This window comes from Vulpes vulpes, chromosome 11 (assembly GCF_048418805.1).
Source record: "Vulpes vulpes isolate BD-2025 chromosome 11, VulVul3, whole genome shotgun sequence".
Taxonomy (NCBI): domain Eukaryota; kingdom Metazoa; phylum Chordata; class Mammalia; order Carnivora; family Canidae; genus Vulpes; species Vulpes vulpes.
The window spans coordinates 16,690,621-16,714,050 of record NC_132790.1 but is presented as its reverse complement, the minus strand read 5'-3'; the positions used below and the strand labels follow the sequence as shown (position 1 = coordinate 16,714,050).

The window sequence follows — 23,430 nt, the reverse complement described above, 5'->3', positions numbered from 1 at the left end:
ATGGTTTTTCTTTTTTAGTTTCTTAATATGGTGAATTATTTTGATTGATTTTGAATGTGAAACCAACTGTGCATTCCTGCACAGGATAAGTGGATAAATGCCACTTGACCATGGTATATTATCTCTTAAATATATTGTTGGATTTGATTTGCTAAAACAAAACAAAATTTTGTTTAGAAAATTTGAATATGGGATCCCTGGGTAGCACAGCAGTTTAGCGCCTGCCTTTGGCCCAGGGCGCGACCCTGGAGACCCGGGATCGAATCTCACGTCGGGCTCCCGGTGCATGGAGCCTGCTTCTCCCTCTGCCTGTGTCTCTGCCTCTCGCTCTCTCTGTGTGACTATCATAAATAAATAATAAAAAATTAAAAAATTAAAAAAAAATTGAATATTGATCAGAATAGATACTGGTCTATAGTGTTCTTTTGTTGTCTTTGTCAGGCCAAGGTAACGCTGGTCTCATAGCCTGAGGTGAGAAGTATTCCCCTTTTTTTTTTTTGAGAAGTATTCCTTTTGCTTCAATTTGCTGGAAGACTTTATATAGAACTGCTATTCTTTCTTCCTTAAATACTTAGTAGAATTAACCAGTGGAACCACCTGGGTCTGAAGTTTTCAGTGTGGAAAGATTTTAACTACAATATCAATTTCCTTAATAGACATGGGCTTATTCAAATTATGTATTTCTTCCTGAGTGAGTGTGGTAGGTTGTGTCTTCCAAGGAATTTGTCCATGTCATCTAAATTGTTGATTTTATTGGTGCAAAACTTCATAATATTCCCTTACGGTCCTTTTAATATCTGTAGAATCTGTAGTGATGTCATCTTTCTCATTTCTAATACTGGTATTCTGTGTCTTTCTTTGACTAGTCTGGCTAGAAGTTTAACAATCTATTGATCTTTTCAAAGATTAACAATCTATTGATCTTTTCAAAGAACAGCATTTGGTTTCATTATTTTTCTGTGCTGTTGGCCATAAGATTTTTGGAACCTAAAGGCAAACCTGTTTCAAATAAACTTAGTCTTATTTTATTATGTAGAATTGGAAATGATAGGCATCTCAGTCTATAAATTAATTCTATAGGAGCATTTCCCCAAATATGCTCATGAATAGAATTTAGGCCTTTCTCAGGCATCATCTGGATTCTGTTGTCCAAAATAACTTTTTATTTATCTTGATGGAAGATAAAAATATACAGATTTAAAAGATGAAGCTATGTGAGGTATTTTAGTTTTGTTTTCCATTATGGATTGAAACCTGCCAATTTCCCTTATTTATAAGAAGAGAATCTGAAAAGGAATTTGGAGACACAGGAATTTATAGGGGTCTTATTTTTTGCCCATATGTCATTAAGTACTTTATAAAATTTAAAGGCCCATAAAATAAGCTATGACTCAAATCCCAGGAAAGATCAACATTTTGGGAATAAAATATAGTAAGTTAACATTGGATTTTGCTTTGGAGAATTAGAAATGTTAAGCTATAAGAAATCTTATATAGAATGGCATCAATATTGGAAAAACTGTGGGTATGGTAGACACATCCTAGAAAAATAAGTAATTAATGTTAGTTTTTGTTATTTCAAGATAAAGATTTAACAAACATTAACTGTGCAGTTTCTACTGTGCCAATCACTTTACATAAGATTTGTAATCCTTCTGATAGCTATCTATGTATTCATGTATCTATCTAGAAACCGAAGCACCTGAGAGGTTAAATAATTTGTTAAGGATCAAAAATTAGTAAGTTAAGACTGATATGTAAATTCAGATTTATTTTATGGGCTCAAAATATTTAAACTCAGACTTATTTTATGGGTTCAAAATATTAAAACCCTAATGCAAAATTGCTTTGTTATAAAACAGCTCGGATTACATCAATTTTTGCCAGTTTTCAAATGGATGGGAAGCAGGAAGACCAGAAACTTTGAATATACCATTAATCCATTAACTGCAGTTATTTTGCCAATATTAATGGATACATTTTAGAGTAACCAAACTGTGTGAGGGCGGTGTGGCTCCTCACACATGTGTGCACAAGGAAAGTTCATATCTTCAAGAGACAAATAGCTTTTCTTATTGGAATAGGACCTAGCATAGTGCTGGCATATGTATGGTAACCGTGAGACCATATCACACAACCAGACCAGAGTGAGTCAATTTACAACTTGAATAAACTTCAAAAGCAAAGTTATAATTCTTACTTGTTTTCCTCAAAGTAGGAAATAATGAAAAAGTCCTAAGATACACTCAAAGATTTACTCTAATGTTGAAATAGAGGAGATGCTTTCCTATACTTCATGTTTTCATTCATATTATACATGTCTGTTCCCTTGGTATTATATTTTAAAAATAAATTTTAGGTAAAAATTGTATTTTTGTATTTTGGATATATTTCTTTTTGAATTTGGTTCAACTATTTTAAGAAAAGGAAGCATCCTGTAATGATATCACTTGAATTAAGCCAATTTCTTTTAGAAGCAACAAAAATTTGCCAGATGTTGCTATTATGAAACAGTGATCTAGCATTTATAATTCATCTGACACCTGGATATACTGGCGTAAACAATGGCTTTTTATATGATGAGGCAGTTCTAATTTAAGATCAGTACTTCATCTGTTTTCTTTGTAACTCTATTAGTACTAATGGACAAGTCTAGGCAAATTTCCATAGACTGCCTTTTGGCATTCAGCGTGTTAGAAATGGTTAACAAGCAGTGAACACATTCCACCTGGGAGTTTTGCTTGTTGCTGTGTAATTTTGCACATTAAAAAAAAATTTTTTTTAATGTTGGGCCTGGCTCTGTTTTGTGCCCCTGAGAAATTAAGGACAGTGGTAGTTTGAATTGTCTGGCAAAAGCTGGAGTCATGTAAAGCACTGGTGTTCACTTGAAAGGTATTCAAAGAAGGCGTTCTCTAATGCCTAAAACTAGTATGTAGGAGATGATGAAATACTACCTTATAATTAAGTCAGCAAGAGTCAGAAGCACTATTTGTTAACTAGTCTTCTATAGTCTTCTGTTTTTGAATGAATAAACAATCCCTTTTCAGCACGAAGTAATTTGCTTCACCAAAGCTGATACCTATCATAGCCAAGCATTCTTTAAATACTGCAATTAAGGTCATATGCTACTTTGCCATGACTTGCCTGCACTCAGGTTGTTATGTGAAAGGGTACTAAGGCAAAAGAGGTTCAGAAAACTTTTGAAAATTCATATTTTAGTTTGAAAAATTTTAACATTGGGGCACCTGAGTGGCTCTGTCAGTTCGGTGTCCAACTTTTGATTTCAGGGTCATGATCTTGGGGTTATGAGATTTGAGTCCTGTGTCAGGCTCCGTGCTCAATGGTTAGTCTACCTCTCTCTCTCCTGCTGCCCCTCTTCCCATTCACACACACACTCTCTCTCTGAAATAAATAAATCTTAAAAAAAAATCTATAAAAAAATTTTAATGTGATATAATCAGATCTGAATTAATGCTAAAGGAGTCTTTAGGCTCCAAACAATATTATTTTCTACAGTTTCTGAGACATTCACCTACAAATAACTGAGCTGTCACTAAAGCTCAACTTATATAGGACATTTGAATTTTAAATCATTATTTGTTTATTTATTTTAACTTAAATTTTTTTAGATTTTATTTATTTATTCATAGAGACACACACACAGAGGCAGAGACACAGGCAGAGGGAGAAGCAGGCTCCATGCAGGGAGCCTGACTTGGGACTCAATCCCGGGTCTCCGGGATCACGCCCTGGACTGAAGGCAGCACTAAACTGCTGAGCCACACCAGCGGCCCTTAACTCATTATTCAAAATAAAAAGTTACTAGAAATTAAACATACACCCTAAGATGTTTTAGATAACACTACATTGTTTTAGCATCTATTGTAATGTATTCTAAAGACAACAGGAATTTATACTTTCATTTATATTAAGATTTATTTATATCATTTAAGGGGTACTCACAAAATACAGGTTACTTTCCAATTCTAGACTACTTACACTTCTACCCACCCCTAATAATAAAATATAAGTATTATATTTCAAGTAATTATTATTACGCTTGGGGTGGAATGATGTCATTTTCGAGGACAGTATGTCTTCTGTGAGACCCTCCCATCTCTTACTGATTGTGAGTGGACTCTTTTGCTGACTCTCATGTTTAGGTATGCAGAATTTTGCAAGTTGAGCATGGATATTTAACATATTTAATAATGCATTTAACTTAAACCAAATCCAGCCATACAAACTTAGCTGCCCTCCAACTCTCCCTTAATTAAAGGAAAGGATTTTTTATAAGGTAGAATAACCTAAAATGACGTGGGGAGAATGGAAAGGGAAACAGTAGCAGGTCAAGAAAATTCAGTACATTTATGAACAATGGAAAATAGAATATAAGAATAGCAATAAATGATAGAAGATGAGAAGCTACATTGGAATGCTTGTAGGATGAAAATGATTTGAGAAGGTGACAGCTTGCCCTGTCTCAGAAAGGCTCAGAACTCAGAGGCCCAAGAACTCAGTAACATATACAGAGGTGAAATGGGAGCCAAAAATGAGGACTAGATTAAGTCTATAGAGGAAGTGGTGAGATCTCCAGGGTCCTCTCCTACCCCATGCAGTCATGTGATTACCTTCTTGAAAGCAAGGGATTAGAAGTTTGTCCTCTGGAAAAACCAAACTAGATGAGCTCTGAACTTAGGAACAGTAGGCACAACTGGGTTCATGATGAGGCTTGAAACTGAAAATAGCATAGAAAAAGAGGGATCTCCCTGGACCTATTTCCTGCCCTATTTCTAAAAAGCAGGCAGCCAGGCTTATAAGTATTCTCTGGGCACCAGACTAACAAATTTTTCTCTGGAAAAACTAGAGAGCTGTTTTCTCTTTTCTCTGGAACTCCAGTTAACTGAGATGTTGGACTTACTAATTAAAATTTTGTTTTTCTGGGGGAATCCCTGGGTGGCTCAGCAGTTTAACGCCTGCCTTTGGCCCAGGGCACAATCCTGGAGTCCTGGGATCAAGTCCCACATCAGGCTCCTGGCATGGAGCCTGCTTCTCCCTCCTCCTGTGTCTCTGCCTCTCTCTCTCTCTCTATGTATATCATAAATAAATAATCTTTAAAAAATTTTTTTTCAGGTTCATTGATATATAATTTACATATAATAAAATCCTCCTATTTACACCATACAGGTTGATTGATTAGTTTTGGTCATTGTATACATTGTGTGATCACCAGCACAATTAGCATAGTTCCCTTATCCTAAAAAGTTTGCTCATGCCCCTTCATGGTCCCTGACCACTGGTCCCAAATAACCACTGATCTGTTTCTGTCACAATAGTTTTGCCTTTTGTAGAATTTTCTATAAATGAAATCATGTATAGTATGTAGTTGCTTATACCTGCCTCCCCATACCTCTGCCAGTTTTACCAAGAAATACTTGACATATGTCACTGTATAAGTTTAAGGTAGACAGCTTAGTGCATTTGGTAAGCAATATAAGGCAATAAGCAAGATAATAAGAAGTGCTTTCATGAAGAATTCGTATGGTTCATCTATCTAGATGTGAGAAAAAGATCCTTGTGCCTCTCCTTTGGTATCAGTTAAGCTTTCTGTTTCAGAGACAATGGGCTCCAAATGCCTCCCTCATCTATCTGCCAAAAGAAGTACAAAATAAAAAGGCTCATATTCAAATAGTAAACAAATATACCTTTTGCTGCAAAGATTTAAAACGTAAGCTCAATCCTACAGCCAGCTTCTCTGGATGATGTTCGGACAGAATTAACTGAAATTATTCAATAGATCTTTTCTTTAAGAAGCTGATTAGAGCAGTCAAAAACAAACACCAGAATGTGTGTATATGGGGGATGGGGTCGGGGGTCGGAGATGGAAAGTCACTGCTAATGGGTATAGAGTTTCTTTTTGGAGTGGTAAAATGTTCTAAAATTGATTGTGGCAATTATACAACTTTGTGAATATATTAAAAACTATTGAATTATATACACTTTAAATAAATGAAAAATTATGTAGTGAATTAATAAAGTTGATCAAATGATAAATAGAATTAAAAAAAACCAAACCAAAACAAAACCTCTTTAGGAGACCTAGTTTTAGTACTGGTTCCTGAAAACATTTCCATCTTTCTTTCCAATAGATACCCGAGGCCAATCCATTTCCAAGAGGCTCATGGTTCTGACAAATATGTCTGACATGCCAAAACACATTCATTGTTATGGTGCAGATGAAGTAAAGTTGGAAATGTCAACACTGCTTTTCCTAGGCCAATTTAGCAAACCCAGTGCCATGTAATTCTCAAGCCCAATTCTGATTCAGGCCCCATTAGGAAGTTTGTAACTGATGAGGCTTGGAGGGAGCCTATAGACCATTCACATCTTCCCCATTCCCCTGCTCCCACTGGGTATGACTGGATTATATACCTGGGTTTCTGTCTGGTCTCTGATTAGCCCTGATTAAGTCACTGAGTAGAATCGAGCCAGTTTTCTCAACCTCACAGGCTTGACTGATTGGGCCCTGATTCCTTCTCAGGGGTTAAGCTCCACCTTCCATATTCCTAGGCACAAGCTAACATCCTCCAGAATGGGGATGAGCACCTGCTGGATTTCAGGCCCTTTCATCACCTAGAGATTTTTGCTGTTTTATCATAGATCAAACCTTCCTGAACGACAAACCCAAGTTTGCTCCTCTTCTTGGGAGATGATAAGTTAGAGTGCTGGCTACTTCACATGGGGGCCAGCCAGTAGCTAACTCAGCTATCCTAGATTCAGAAACCAACTAGTTTTTTTTTTTTCTTCTCTATTCCCAGTAATCCACTGCTAAGATTTCAGCAAGCCTTATGGCTGAGTCCATCAGAATCATGACATGAAGATACCTGGCACAGCACTGCTATGCTCAATAAATGTTAATTCTTTTCTTTCTTTCATATCAAGTCAATTTAAAGTCTGCTCTACTTACCTGGTGTACACAGTCTAAGAACTGCAGGAAGACTGGAGTAAAACCACTACCCTGACAATTGAGGGTCAAGCTGCTCCGCTGATTGAATTTATGACCAAAAGAGAGCCATTCTTTTTCCACCAACATCCGAAAGCCTTCAAGTGTCCTATAAAAGGGATCACTGAGTAACTGAACCAGGGATATCACCTAGGACACAAGCAGGATGGATACATTACTTTCGGTCCTGAAAAAATTGTGTTACTAAGACAGGCAAAGTTACCATAACAGCAAATTTGTTCACTAGCTGCTCCAGGACAGCCAATCAAATTAATTCTGCAAACTTCCAGTAAAAACTAAAACTCAAACTCATTTTGGCTACATGTTTTCTTTCAGGGAATTATGATTTTAATCTTTCTTTACCTAACCAGTTTGCTGACTATAGTCCCCTCCTGCAGGTTAATTAATAAGGCTAGAGGATCAGTTCCAACCTATTATCTACTTTTTGGCAGATACAGATTAATGTCTTACATAGTTTATATTTATACCCTTTTTTTACTCTACAGTGGATAAAGGAGGAGCTTATTGAAAGCCAGGGAAAGGACTGACAAAACCCAGGAAGGACGGTCCATGTCCTACCCTCTGATCAACGGCTCCATTTGTATGCTCGCATGGTGTATCTGTCATGAGGGAGCCAGATGCCCTGGACCAGAGCTCCAGGGTATGTAGTGCCTGGAAGCTCAGGGCACAAAACTTTCTGATGGATATGGTGGTTTTTAACATAGGACTTTGTCCATAAACACATTAGTCATTATACAAAAGATTCATCTGCAGGATTTAAAAACAACTGAATTTAAATATAAATCTAAAACTAAGTATCTGAAACTGTTTTAATCATTTACTTGTGCAGTGATGTCCCAGCCTTCCTCCAAACAGACCAAAACTGAGGAACCATTCTCAAGTACTTCTGATACAACCACAGCCAGCTGCATTATCCTGTGAAGCTAAGAAATAGGAAAGGAGGCCACAATTAGACCAGGCACTTTCTGAACACCAAGAACAGACAGACTCATTATCAACCTTAGATAATGAAACAAGTTAGGGATGAAGTATTTGGACAAAAGAATCACATTAGTTTTAAATGCTTAAGGTTCTTTGTCAAAATCAAGATGAAACAATGACATAATTTAGAAGTAGATACATTTTAAAACAACGTGTTCAAATGATAGACAATGAAATAAACTGACCCTACATGATCTCCCCAAAGTGGAAGAGCTATGTAACCCCATAGAGTGGAAAAGTCAGATTCTAAGTGGCCCTACCAACACAGTTATTGGATTTAAAATTTGTTTTTCTATGATATAATCGGTTCTATTTCAGATACTTTTAATTTTTCTGTAATTAGATAGGAGGATGGAGGCAGAACTCTGTGAATATACTAAAAAGCACTGAATTGTACACTTTAAAGGGCTGAATTTTTGACAAATTAATTTTATATTTAAAAAAAGACATTCTTATTTGCACTATATATTAAATGGAAAGAAAATTTATATTTGTGCTCAGCTTTTGAAGCCAACCCAAAAGACTCAAAGTCCCTAATGAACAACTAGGTGGTGAGCAGACCATATAGATTCAAAACCAATTGTATATTATAGTTTAAAACTATTATAAGCATCTTTTGATATAAATTGTAGAATGGATCTGTCAACTAACATAAAACAAAATAAAATCCCTCATACTTTAAAGAGATCTGGGCTATTTTATACCTAGGAACAAGGCACATGTCCTCTCCAGCAATGGGAAACTCCTTACTCCCTGTTCCTATAACATAGATATTACCAGGCCTGTATTCTCTTGGGCTTAGCATTTGCTCTGAGTTAACTTTTAAAATGCCAATATTCCAAGTGGGGCAATATTTTCCACTGACTTTACTTACCAACTTCTGGTAAGGATCTATTTTGGAGTAAGAAGTAGGACACAGAATGTATCAGAAACACAGATAGATTGGGTAGTGAGAATAGTTTGGGGTTGGGGCTCATAGCTTTGGGATAGAAGGGAGTCTTGATCAGCTTCTTCCATGGGTATTCAAAAGTATCCTGAACTGCTATAATAGTCATCAACATACCCTGATCCAGATTTATAGCTAATTTTTTTTTTAAAAAGAGTTTAAGTATCTTGAGAATAGTCACTGCCTTAGGTACTCCCAATCATTTCCTGGTTTATGGAAAACAACTCTTTTTCCTCCTTAAGAGAGGCAGGAGGCTTGGAGACAGATAGGAACAGGAGATTAGAGGGTTTGGGAACTCCTATAGGGGGCAAAGGAATAATGGGCATAGCATCAGTGGCCTGAAGACAAGGCTGAAGGGTATACCGCAGAGATGCTCTTGGTTAAATGTCTGCATCAGTGTCTAAAACATGCATGTCATAAATACCTTTCTTCTGTGGTCTGGAAGAAATGTGGGTTATGTGTGCTGGCATACCTATTTCTCCTTAATTTCTTAATAAGAGTTTAATTAAAAACATCCCAAGCTTGACTGAGCTGACGAAAGGATATGCAGTTTTTCCTAAACCTTAGGTAGGTTTTAGGGTATCCAAAATGATTTTGGTGGCTGGTCTGAGGGTGATTCTAAAATCTAGACACATGGAAAAGGCAGAGACACATGGAAGGTAAGAAAGTAACAGGGAAAGGCTCTTGGAGTCATCAGATGTCACATTCTGTCCTGGATCCTCACTCTGCTGATAACAGAGCAGGAGTCCTATAAATATTTTTCGATGATTAAATTTACTGCATATCAGAAAGTTTCCATCGAACAATAAAGATGTCCTCCTCCTCAGCAACCCATGAAGACCTAATTTTCAATTATAGAGAGATGAAAGCCCAGGGATGAAGAATTCTACCCCCTGCCATCTTCTATATCATACGGTTCCCTGAAACTGGAAAGTCTTTATGGAGGGCATACAGGAAGGGGAGAATGTCAGGTAGTGAGGGCACACAATATTTTTTCCCCCTCAAGTATCCCATTCTGTTTATCTACTTGGACTTTTCTTTCTCTTAGTTATAAGACAAGCTGCTCCAGACATTACCTGTGGGAACCACTCAGAGTCTCCCAGGGCTTTCAGGAAGGTCACTTCTGAGTCAGTAGGAATGGTGCTTGGAACACAAGCCCTCATCAGTTTTTTGAAACTGGCTTTAACTTGTCGGATGTCATAAAATTCAACAGGAACAAACTCACAATTTAAAGCAAATTCTAACTTGAAGTTCTGTGGGTGAAGATGCAGAGAATTAGGCAGATGCAGTGCTATAGGTAAAAGAGCACTGTTTTTAACAGGGCAATACTTAATGATGCACAGTTAGTTGAGGCCAAGTAGCTACAGAGGTTGCAGAGGTCAGGAAAGTCAATCTTGTGTGGCTAATGTGTCAGTATTACTGGAAAGAGCCATTCGGTAAGGTCTTGTGGTTTGACTTGGCTTGCTGTCATTCTGAGAATTTGGAGAGGCTACTGGTAGGCTGGAACCTGATGGAATTCATAATACCATATATAAGCCAGTTATAAGGCCATGACCCTCGAAGCCTAAAGAGGAACCAATGACACGTGGACAGCATAATTAATCCAAAACTGTAAATTAAGTTTCCCCAAGATATACCCTGTAATGAAAAGGTAATATACTGTTGAGGTTCCAGAACTCTACAAATTAAAGTTTGTAGATATACACATATCTGTTTCTTATTATGCAAGTAAAACACAGTCATTGTAAAATGAAAAAAAAGTAGAGATAAACATTGAGAAGGAAATAAAAATCACTACCTCACTGCCCTAAGATTACTAATGTTACTGTTACTCTTTTAAAGCTAATAATACAAAATTTTATATATAGTAAATTCTGAAAGATTTTGTGATTTCTAGCACTGGGATAGTATTTTTTCCATTCAGTATGACACATGTATCAGTCTCTATTTATTTGAATACTTTTATAATTTACATCTTTAATCCATATGAAATTTATTCCACATGAGGTTGTATTTATAATTTAAAAATACTAAACTGATGGCCCTTTGGTCTATTTTGTTTTGATAATCTAGTTGCCTAGTTCTCAAGATTGATTGATTGATGATTTTATTTATTCATGTGAGAGAGAGAGAGAGAGGAGAGAGAGAGAGAGAGAGAGAGAGAGAGAGAGACAGGCAGAGACACAGGCAGAGGGAGAAGCAGGCTCCATGCAGGGAGCCCGATGCGGGACTCGATCCGGGTCTCCAGGATCACGCCATGGGCTGAAGGCAGTGCTAAACCGCTGAGCCACCCAGGCTGCCCTAGTTCTCAAGATTTAAAAGTTCTCAACCTTTTCATGTCAAAGAATGAATTGGTTTTCTCATATTCTCTGTGCTTTCTTCACATTCTGCTAAAATTACTGTACTAGACTATTTGCTTTTCTAAGAGTAAAATTGCTTTCTGGAGATTGGGTGTATAACAGTATGAATATACATAACACTACTGAACTGTACGCATGAAGATGGTAATTTTATGTTATTTGTATTTTATCACAATTAAAAAAAAACTGCTGCCAAGAACTTATACATAGAGTCTGCTAATGTTTTATATTGGTTATTTCAGAGTATTTTTAAAAAGGTATATTATAGTTTTAAAATAAAAAGCAAAAAATCCTAATTCTCTTTTTTAAAATAGCATTTCTAACATGTACCAAGAAAAAAAGTTTGTCTTAATAATCCCTCTTTTAAAAAGGAAGATACCCTAAAGAAAAAATATAAAATATAAAATAAAACCCTACTGAATTGTGTCTCAATAAAAAAAACTAGGGATCCCTGGGTGGCGCAGCAGTTTGGCGCCTGCCTTTGGCCCAGGGCCCGGTCCTGGAGACCCGGGATCGAATCCCACGTCGGGCTCCCGGTGCATGGAGCCTGCTTCTCCCTCTGCCTGTGTCTCTGCCTCTCTCTCTCTCTCTCTCTGTGACTATCATAAATAAATAAAAATTAAAAAAAAAAAAATAAAAAAAACTATATGCTTGTAAATGTGATTGCAATTTTACATACAGAAGATAAATATAAAAATTCAACAACATGGAATGCCATGTAGTGATGAAAGTAATTATGAAGACTATTACACGACATGGAACCATGTTCTTTAGATAAGAACTTAGTAGTATACACAAGTTCTTATCTGCTAGTTTTTTTTTTAAACTTATAATAGATAAAAGATAGTTTACTTTCCAGGAAAACCAGGTTTCTTTCCATTTCTCAAATGTACATGAACTAGGTATGCACATCTTATGAACCAGGAACTATTAACCATAGTGTAGACCAACACTAGGTCAAAAGGAATTTGTTTCTAAGTCTAAGGTATTGTAAATTGAAAACGGTTAGCAAGGGCAATTCAAGATTATTTAGAATAGGTCATTCCCTACTTACTTGCTTTCCTATATGTCTCCTTTGTGGGGAGAAGAAAGTGTTGGGTTACAACTAGACAGCACTGTGTTAGCCAGAATGTGGCACACACCAGACAGATAAGGACCTACACTCTACAGATACAATTGAATAAATAAAAGGAAAACTTGAATGGAATATACAGAAACCCTAATAACCACTGTGCCGGGATAGTGGTATTATGTTTTTTAAAATATAATACTTTATGGATAAAAGAAAGAAGGAAGGAGAAAGGGAGGGAGAAAGAGGAGGAAGAGTTGCAAGGAGTCAGTCTTTCTTACTCATATATGCCTGATCACACAGCTCATCTGAAGACTGATGTGCAAAAGCAATGGCAGAGGTGAGAATTTAGGAGACAAAGCCTGGAGAGTGAATCAGGTTATGAATAAGTGGTGTGCTGAAGTGTGGAAAGTCTGTGCTCTGGGAAAGACGCTGGTGCCAAAGAGGCTGTACAGGCAACCCTGGATTACTGTTGACAAGTGTTCCAACTATTTTCTGGATATAAAGTTATCTGCTGTATCAGAAGACACGTGTGCATACTTCAAAACTGAGTATTACCCAGCAGTTTCATGCCCTCTACCCTAAAGGTTGTGACTAAGTGATTGCAGCAGTCCTGGCAGTGGGAGAAGAGCTAGCAAAGACAGCTTGCCAGAGAAGAGATGACTCAATCACTGGCATCTTGAGAACCAAGCATGTGGGATCCTGCTCACAGCCCCTGCTCCATGGTTCAACAGAAGGTCTGTCTAGATTGTCCAGTGCTGACTAGAGTCAGCTAAACTTTGAGGGGATTTCTGACTTAACAAATACTTTTATTTCCCACAAACCTATCAGTGGCAATGTATTTTGTAATGTGTGCATTGCTAAAACAATCCCAAGGAATAGTTGCTTTTGGAGGCAGAGACTATCTTTCCAATTTATAGGATCTGAGCATAATGAAGTTCTTTAGCATAATCATTTAAAAAAGACTAAAGTTGATTAGTATCTAATATCTTGAACTTTCTCACTTGTCTTAAGACATGTATTTCTATATATACAGCCTTGCAAAGTTTTTTAAAAATTTAACTTAGAAAACAGTCTTGGCCTTTCCTTGTCTCCATATGTAGTGTCATGGTCTTCTTTTCACTCCTCTACCTTCCTGTAGCTTTCATTATCTATAGGGATCTATTTTGCCAGGGGTACAGATTCCTATGGAACTAAGACAATGGAAAAACATACCCTGAATGAGCCTTATTTCTTTTTTGTACATACACTTCCTAATATTCCTGATATTCGATTTTATAATGATTATGAGTAAGTATATTTAGACATATATACATACATATATATCAACTAAAATTTTTTTTGAGACTGATTATTAACTCCAGGTTAAGAATTTATGCTGTAAAACAAAATTTCTAGGAAAGCTGTTTTGAAATAGGTTTTATAAACTTCCTTCATGTATCTGCAAAGCTTCTAAGTGAGGAAAAGAAATCTTACCCTTAGTTGAGACTTTTCACCAAATATATAAAGGGCTGCTTGGCGTTTCGAGAGCTGGTTTTGCAGGTAGGTGCTGTTACTAAAGGAGGCGGAGTGGTCCCTGCCTGCCAGTCGGGCACCAACATCAATGAAAGATGTTGGAGAGCTGATCAGGCGAGTGCTAGAGCGAAGACTTGCCCATACACCTTCACAAAAGCCAAAACGATTGAGTGAGATAATCTGATGTGGGAATGCCACTGAATAGGGAAAAGATGCATGCTCTCTGTAGGTTCAGTTTTAGAAGTAATAGCAAGTTAATTCACCTAAGTTATATATCATGGATCATATTGGTAATTTGTCGTTTACTTTTACAACATATAAGCACTATTCAATACAACATTTCCAAATCACACAATCTTTGGGTTGGAGGGACCTAAGAAATCACCCAAGTCAATCCTATTTTTGCATTTTTATGTAAAGTCAGTATTTATAAATGAATGCTGAGATCATAAATAGAAAGAGTGCACAGACACTAAGGAAACAAAAAATGTGGGCAGAAGGCAACAAAGAGATAACACATAGTGACTCAGTTTCACAGGGTTTTGTGAAAGAAGTAAGGAACACTCCTCTGCTTTAGCCAGTCAACACAACAAGAAATGGAGATTAAGTAATAAATTAGAACTTTACTATACCTATTAAAATCTAAGGTTGGATTTAGAATTAATATATATGTGTCATGCCAAAATGATAGAAATTTAACCCAGCAAAGATTATATTCTCACCTTTTTGTTCTAGTATTCATGAAAAATAGTAAGAAGTTATAAATTTAGTAATGTGCATTTCACTGATCCTTAGCTTTATTTAAAATTTCAGTCAAAAGCAGATGTCTCATATGTCTCCTAAGGGAAAGGCCAAAGCTAAGCTGCTAGAAGAATCTCATGTTATAAATTGACCTTAATTATATTAATTAGAAAAGTCAAGGATTTCTACATGCAAGTGAATACTCAATATTCAATATCCAAACACAAAGGCAAATACTAAGCCTCAAATTTTGAAAAACATTGTAGTACCTTAAAAATAACAGGGCCCCTCATAAATGTTCACATGGTGTTCATGCTCGTGATGGGGTCACTGGGGTACAGGCCACTGCCACTGCTTCCCTAAAGTTGGGTTTCTTCCCTAGATTTAGAAGGCTTTAATATTTGCCAAATGTTAAATTAATCCATGTTTCTAGGTGACTGCAAGTCACCACAATAATGTTTGTCTCATCTGCTTCTCTCTTTATAAGCATATCAGGAGACCAGTTCCCAGGAAAAGGTGTTTTAGGTGATTTCTGCTTAAAAACATGGATGAATCTTTCTACATGACCTATGAGTTTGTCTTAGATATTATGGCAAGTGTTTATAAATGGAATCACAGAACAAATTCAGAATATGGGTGAAAATGAAGGACATAATTTGACAAACGAATGTGAAAAAAGTCACTTGTAACAAAAATGCTTTCGTATGAAGATGGTTAAAAAAGAGTGACACATCAGGACAGATAATACAGTACCTTGATTATGGACTCTTCCCTTAGTTGAAGATTTGGGATTTGACTGAGTAAAACACTTATCTCTGTACCCATGCACTGGTAAGTGAGATTAAAGACAGAAGGAGGAATGAAATGTAGATAGCAGCAAACATCAGAGCAAATTGAGTAAGAGAAGAATAGGTTATTTAATTTTTGAGATTAAGTTAACACAGGGGGAAATGTAAATATAATAAAAGTATAAATAGAAAATATGACTAACAAAAATCTGCACAGTCACACAAAAAAGATGAACTGAGTGCCTGTTAAATGAAATTTCAGCTCCTGATTATAAATATTATAAGCACAATGAAATGGACAGCACAGCAGAGTGCCACTAACAAATTATACCAAATGGAATAAGCTTTTGAAGATTGTCATTTGGTGAGAAATAAATTTATATAAAATTAAAGAATTGAGGGTGGGGGGTAAACGTTAAGAATGCATTGGCCCTAGGATTTAAGGAAGCTGATTGATTGGCAAATGCTACGTGTTATATAACACGTTTGTTCTTTGAGTAAAGTCATCACATCAGGAATGAAGCTCTAGTAACCATTTGGAATAACTAAGTGCATATTTCTGCAGTAAAGCATCAAGCAATGCCACACTATGCTTTTTTCTTTTCATTTTGAAATTACATTTATTTTTAATAGATAGTATGAGCAGCAAAAATTCATGATCCTGTGACAATCCCCAATGCCACTAAAAAATATAGCTTGTGATGATTGAGGTAATGACTTCTCCTAAAACCCCTACTTGCACCAAAATGATAGGCAGTATTAGAGATAATACTTTTGTAATTTGAGTAATATTGTTTTTTCCTGGCAGAAAAAAGTGCCCTGTGACTATGGCAAACTTTACCTGGTAGTAACAAAGGTGGTGAGCAGTAGGTTACAGTTATATTATTTCTTGAGCAAAGAACTGCTCAAGTCAATTAAAGAAAATGATTCTGTATTTATTCAGGATTGAAAATGTTAACAGCAGTATTATTAAGCTATATACTGTAAAACTGCATATCGCATAATTTGATAAAAAGAAAATCATTAGCAGTTTTTTCATTTCTGCCTTACTCTGTCAGAAGCAGAAAATAAAGGGTATTAATGGCTTTAGTGGCCAAAGGAATTCAGAAAGCTAAGGGTTGGGTGCCTAGGTAGCTCAGTGGTTGAGCATCTGCCTTTGGCTCAGATCCTGGTCCTGGGGTCCTGGGATTGAGTCCCACATCAGGCTCCGGGCATAGGGCCTGCTTTTCTCTCTGCCTATGTCTCTACCTCTCTCTCGCTTTCTCTCATGAATAAATAAATAAAATCTTTAAAAAAAAAAAAAAAAGCTAAGGATTGCAGAGGCACTGGCTGATTGCACACAAGGAATTCTTTTGCAAGACAGAACAAGGACCATGGGACAACATGGTAAAGGCACAAGGCCTCCTGTGCTGGTCAGCTATTTTTTTCTAAGGTTTTGAGCTTTCCTAAAGGAATATGGGATTCCTAAATGCTTGTAGTAAAGTCTGACTGGTTGGTTCCTGATTCTGAGATGCTATTCCCTGAACACACACCAGTTTTGTATGTGGGGCCCTTTGCCTAGAACAGATTCTCACACTCCTTTACCTGATAAACTCCCTAACCCTTAAGATCCAGGAAAAATGTGAACTCCTTTGAAAAGCATTCTTCACTGTCTCCAGAGTTGTAGAGAGCTCTATTTAAACTGTGATCATACTGCATAGTTTTATTCTACTAGATTTTGTGTTCCAAAGGGTAGGGACCTAATCCTATCTATTCTTGTATCCTTGCTGAGAGCCTAATATATAGGTACTAAAAACAGTTGCGGATTATTTTCTTTTTGAAAATTGATACATTTGGAGCTGTTATGACCATTCTAATGTATCTTCAATTCTGATTATTTGCCCTGAGAGAATGAAAAGAAGGGTATTAAATAATAAAAAAAAATTAATCACTTCCCCAAATAGAGGCTCACTAATGAAAAACTGCCAAACGTTCATTACATAGCAGAAAATCAACAATGAGCAAATGGCCTTTAATGACATGGGGCCAGCAGAGGGCTTTGAGAACTGTAAGCCCATCTGGCAGTCATGTTATCCAAAGGCATTAGACCCCCCCCCCCCCCTTGGTGGTTTTTGCTTTAGTATATATACATTTTGCATCGTGACTTAGTGTTACCTGATATAATACATACTGTAATATAATATAAAATGTATTTTTAACTATGAATCATGATCAAAACAGTTTGTAAATTATTGGCCTAGACTTAGAGCAGATGTCTTCAATTTTCTTGCCTTGGGCCTGTGAGGAACAACCTGGTTTAAGGTAATTTAAATGCAAATGTAGACTTTCCTCCCATCTCAGTGGAGTATTAGGCAACTATAACTAATAATCACAACAGCAATCATGGAACTAACATTTATTGAGTTCTTATTATGAACCAGTTACTAAGCTAAGTGCTTTACATACATTATTTCACTTATTCCTCATAACTACTCTAAAACTAGATACTATTTACTATCTGCACTTTATAGATGAGGACACTGAGCATTAAAAGGTTTCCTAAATTGTTTAATAATCACACATTAAGTGGTGGCACTGTGGTTTGAACCTGAATGTAACTGAATCAAACTCTTAGTGTCCTGTTGTGTAAGCAACCATGTGGTCCTGGAACTGTCCAGCAGGGTCTGGCTAAGGGGATTGCTTCAGGGAAGAAACGTGCAGTTCATCCCACCCAGAGGAACGCACTGGTGTTCAAAACATGAGTGTTTCCTAAGCACTGGTATTGTTCCCTCTACTCTGTTCAGGCCAAAGGAGAAGAGGAAAAAGATACTTGGGTTGGATGCGGTGATGGATACTGAATTTATCAAGGTGGCCTTATGACTAGCATGGTGCATGAGGTACAAGCTATATTCAGTGAATGCTGCATTGAAATGGACTGAACAATCCCAGTACCAGTTATGCTATTTGCTATGTGATCTTGGCCAAATCACTTCATTTCTCAGAGACTCTTAAAATACATATCCTAGAGATTATTATAAGGATAAAATATCACGTGTAGAGAAACATAAAGGGCCATGGAAGTGTATAGGAGGAAAAATTAAAAGCCAGCCTCCATGTGGTTACTTCTCAAATATACTGAGCTGTTATATTTTTTATTTAGGAGGCAGTACCCATTTTCTTTTTAAAAGTTAATTAATTAATTAAAAGTAGGCTCCACGACCAGCACAGAACTCACAACCCTGAGATTAAGACCTGAGCTGAAATCAAGAGTTGCACTTGACTAAGTAACCCAGGTGCCCCTTTCATGACATTTTTCGAGTCAACAAAATAATTTATCCAAGTTAGAAGTACATGCTTTCTCCATAGAGCTTGGAAGTGATTTTAATTTATAAATGAAAAGTAATGTGCTTTATTCACATCTTTACTTCTTAATTGGTTCTTGTGTAAAAGAAGTTGCTTTCCCTGCCTTAGAATTCATCAACACAGAATGCAAAGTGATTGCCCTGACTGAAAAAAGGGTGATGGAGAAGGTGGAGGTCAATCTAAACTCTGGCTCATCATCACAGTGAGAAAGGCACATAGTGTAGATAACCTAAGAAGAAAATCAGAACCTAGGACTATGACAATGAAAGGAATGAAAAGACAGTAAAAATACAGAGAAGAGACAAAAAGAGGAAGGTTAGATGGAAGATTTAGAGCTGGGAGGCTCTTCCCACACAGGGTAGATGAAGAACTTCTGAAGAAATGGTGCCTAGCTATCTGGAAAAATGAAGAACCTCTCATTGAGGGGACGTACAAGGAAATGAACTATTTGAAAGGTGTGTAAGTGTCTATACTTGGCCCATACAAGTGTGTGTCTGCCTGTCATAGTCAATGTTAATAGGGAATCTTCTAAGATTTCCCAAACTTGCTTGCTCCAGTCCATTCCTGTTATTCTAAGTGAGGAGGAATGACACTGTTGGAAGAGACAAAGGAAGCAGCTTTAGGGATCAAAGAAGAAGTCCAACATGCCAGGAAACAGCAGTATCTCATCTTCCAGTTAACCACTGGGACCCTGGGAGATTTAGGAAGCTTTGGGAGAAAAGAATTAAGAGATGGAATAAAAAGGTAAGATTTATGTTTCTGGATCCTAGTTTAAGATACTAGAACGATGGGCATCTGGTTAGGAACAAAAAAGTGTCGTAAGGAAACACAATGTTCACAGTAATTTTCAGAAGAAAATATTTGGGAAGGGTGTCAGAAATAATAATTATGGCCTCATTATGTATAGAATGGGTCAGAAACAAATCAAATAGATTTTTGACAGTAAGAGGTAAATATAGCCTTTTAGGTACCTTTGAGAATAGCAAAGAATGAACTCATGACTAGAATGTGACCATAAGTTGGGATCCTTTTGCATAAAAAAGGCTGAGTTCTGAGGCCAATATTGAAAAAAGAGAAGATAATGTAGGTCAAACATATTGGTGACTATCCATGAGCCCTAGGCAGTAACCTAGAAGAGGTAATTTTGTACCTGAAATTTATATTACAAGTCATCTGGCCAAATGGAGGAATAAATAATGTGTTCTTAAAGTTTACAAAGTCAAAACTTATGAGCAGAATGGGGAAAAATTGTTGACATGCCTTACTGACAATATAAACTTTCAATGGTAAACAAAGCAATAAGTCGAATTGCAACCTTGAGCCAAATTCTGATAGGAGCTCTTGGCAACAGAAAGAGCAGGCAGGAACCTTAGGAGACAGTCATTGTACTATTTTATGTTCAAATTCATCAAGAAAGAAATAAGAATGACGTATGTATCTTAAGCTTTAAAACAATGGTATTTTAAAAATTCAAAGGAGAGCTATATATAAATGTTATGGGTTAAACTGTATGCCTCCACCCCCAACTCATACATTGAAGTCCTAACCCCTCACTGAGTACCTCAGTGACCCTACTGGGAAACAGAATTATTGCAAACGTAATTAGTTAAGACGAGGTCACACTGGAGGGGGATGGACCCCTAATTTTATATGATTAATGTCTTTATAAAAAGGGAAAATTTGGAGACAGACACATAGGGAGAACATCAGATAAAAATGAAGGCACCTGAGTGATGCTTCTACAAGCTAAGGAATGCCAAAGATGGCTAGTAAGCCACCAGCAGCTAGGGGAGAGGCATGGAACAGATTCTGCCTCATGGCCCTCAGAAGGAATCAATCCTAACAACATCTTGATTTTGAACTTCTAGCCTCCAGAGAACTGTGAGACAATCATTGTTTAAGACAACCAGTTTGTGGCACTTTGTTATAGTAGCCCTAGCAAACTAATACAATGACCTTCAGGCCTGAAACACTAATTCAGAAGATGAGTGAAGAAGGTTGAAAGCTAGTAGGAAATCCTGCAATTGCAGAATGTTCTAATGAGGCAGAAAAAAAGTATCTTAAGAACCAGGGGATCCCTGGGTGGCTCAGCGGTTTAGAGCCTGCCTTCAGCCCAGGATGTGATTCTGGGATTCTCAGGATTGAGTCCTACATCGAGCTCCCTGCATGGAGCCTGCTTCTCTCTCTGCCTAGGTCTCTGCCTCTCTCGCTCTCTCTGTCTCTCATGAATAAATAAATAAAATCTAAAAAAAAAAAAAAAAAAAAAAAAAGAACCAGGATGACAGCCAGGAGATGGGCATAGTAATCTTGGTTTCTAAAAGGGGAAAAAGTGAATTTTGTAAAACAGCCTTCTTTTATGTTGATTCTGAACCAAATTCTATAATGGATTACTAATGGATAATTTATGATTACTTAGGAAAAAGCTCTAATTCCTATAATGAGTATGAGTCGTGGTAAAATAACCAAACCATATAATCTTTTGTGATATAGTTAACAGCTGGAAAGAATGGAAAAAATCGAATTAAAAAGATTGGCAGAGGGCAGCCCGGGTGACTCAGTGGTTTAGTGTTACCTTCAGCCCAGGGAGTGATCCTGGAGCCCCAGAATTGAGTCCCGTGTCAGGCTCCCTACGTGGAGCCTGCTTCTCCCTCTGCCTGTGTCTCTGCCTCTCTGTGTCTCTTATGAATAAATAAAATATAAATAAATAAATAAATAAATAAATAGATAAATAAATAAATAAATAAATAAATAAATAAATAAATAAATAAAATCTTAAAAAAAAATGATTGGCAGAGATTTAGAAATATGGGCCAGGTGGGTTTTAGTAGGAGTTTTAACTACTATATATTAACAGACAATTTCTTTCTTTAAGGAGGCTTCTATATTATTTTGATGAAGACTTCTGCTCTTAGTTCTGGTTTGCTCAATTTTTTAAACAACAAATTACATGATGGCAGAGATCTAATTGATGCATGACAAGAGGCTAAGACACAGGAAGACAGTATCAGGATTCAAAGTCTAAAACAATAGTCCATATAAAAAAAGATGGAATTTTGTAGATACAGCGCATGGTATATTTAGGTTCAAAAACCAATCCTCAAGGCTAGTCCTGTATATTATTAAGAACAAGAGCACATAGGAAGATATTTCAGATGTGGGTCAACCTAGTGATGTAGCTATCCTCATATCTAATGTAATCTTAGGCTGCATGAGTTCAACTCTATGGAGAGTTCACTAAGTGACAAAGATGGTGAGTAGAAGGCAACCATTTGAATTGGGGTATTTGGAAAGTTCTAAGAGCGAAAAGATGGTATCAGCTTTAAATTCAAAGGACTATGGTATAGGAGATCAAGATTTAGAATTTTCTAACTTGAGAAGGCTGAGCTAGGGCCCATATGTAAAAGCCACAAAATGGCAGATTTTTAGATCAATATGAGAAAGAATTTTCTAACAAATAAAGAGCTCCTTACAAACGCAAGAGACTACTTTTAGGAAGAAATGAATTTCTCATTACTGGTGATGTTCAAGTAGAACTGGGATCATTCACTTGGTACATTTCCAAGGGAATTCAGCATTGCATAGGAGTGAGAAGCCCAAGATTCTATGAATCCAGTATGAAGTAGGAGATTTTATAATCAAGATACTTGCTTTGGAATTTTCTCTGAAAAGTAAAAGAATCCCACATTATCTCCAGAGACCAATGTGGATCACCTCTGGAGCTAAAAGAGCAAATACAGAATTTCCTCTGAAAAGTAAAAGAATCTCACATAATCTCCAGAGACCACAGTGGATCACCTCTGGAGCTAAATGAGCAATACAGGCCTTTTTCTACTTCCTTATGCCAGGAGCTAGAGCCCAGAGGAAAAAGAGTAACCTGGATATCATTCTCTTTTGTTCCCTAACCCAGTATTTCAGAGAACAGGAGTAAAAATTACAGGCACAACTCTTTGAGGCTCAGATTACTTACTTCCCTCTAGCTGCTTAATGCGTCTGTGGTCAGCTTTTCTACCCTGCAAACCTGAAGCACTGTAGAGTTTTGCAGGGCTGGCCACTGATTGAGATATGTTTCCCTTACCTCCTGCTGCCGCTTCCAAACTCATCAATAGCTAAGATTTCAGCATTATTATATCTCTTGTTCCAGGAGGCTAAACTCATCTGTCACGATACCAGTAACAAATTAGATCATGTATTTAGAGAAGAGTGATTAAGAACAATTTGAACCATAATTAGTTGATTTAAAATAGCACTATCTAGAGTAAAGTTTTCTGATTTCAAGGTTGTATCAGTGCTCAGTTATAAAATCAATCTTACTAACCTCCTCGAGCAAAGCTATTGGATGGGTTTACATCCAAATGTCCTGGCACTACCTGCTTAAGCACAGTGGACATTCTTGAAGTCCTCCTTTCAGTCCCTAAAAGTCAGCCAAAAAGAAGAACAAAAACCAGGTCGTTCAGGTTAACATTACTCAAATGACAAAAAGTTATCTTCATGTGTAGCATGTCTAATTGCTGCCAAACATTGTACTTTTTAAGTACCCACAGCTTTAATAGAGATAACAAGGCACTGTTACTATTTCCTCAGAGATACACACATTTGCAAGATTATAGAGAGTTAGGTTTGGCAAGTGCAATCAGAGAATTTAATGATAAATGAAGCAAGGCATG

At 36.9% G+C, this 23,430-nt stretch overlaps 1 protein-coding gene across 3 annotated transcripts in view; it reads right to left on the bottom strand.

The window, feature by feature from the left end:
- SBF2 (SET binding factor 2) overlaps nt 1-23,430 on the bottom strand; it is a 466,812-nt gene that overhangs the window by 20,275 nt on the left and 423,107 nt on the right. The window contains exons 29-34 of one of the 3 annotated variants that reach the window (XM_072725665.1): nt 23,082-23,177; nt 15,390-15,464; nt 13,857-14,041; nt 10,028-10,204; nt 7,846-7,947; nt 6,968-7,153 (exon numbers count right to left, since the gene is read on the bottom strand). In XM_072725665.1, coding sequence (XP_072581766.1) covers nt 6,968-7,153; nt 7,846-7,947; nt 10,028-10,204; nt 13,857-14,041; nt 15,390-15,464; nt 23,082-23,177 — 821 coding nt within the window. The remainder of the gene's footprint in view (nt 1-6,967; nt 7,154-7,845; nt 7,948-10,027; nt 10,205-13,856; nt 14,042-15,389; nt 15,465-23,081; nt 23,178-23,430) is intronic. The other 2 variants (XM_072725663.1, XM_072725664.1) reach the window with 2 other exon arrangements.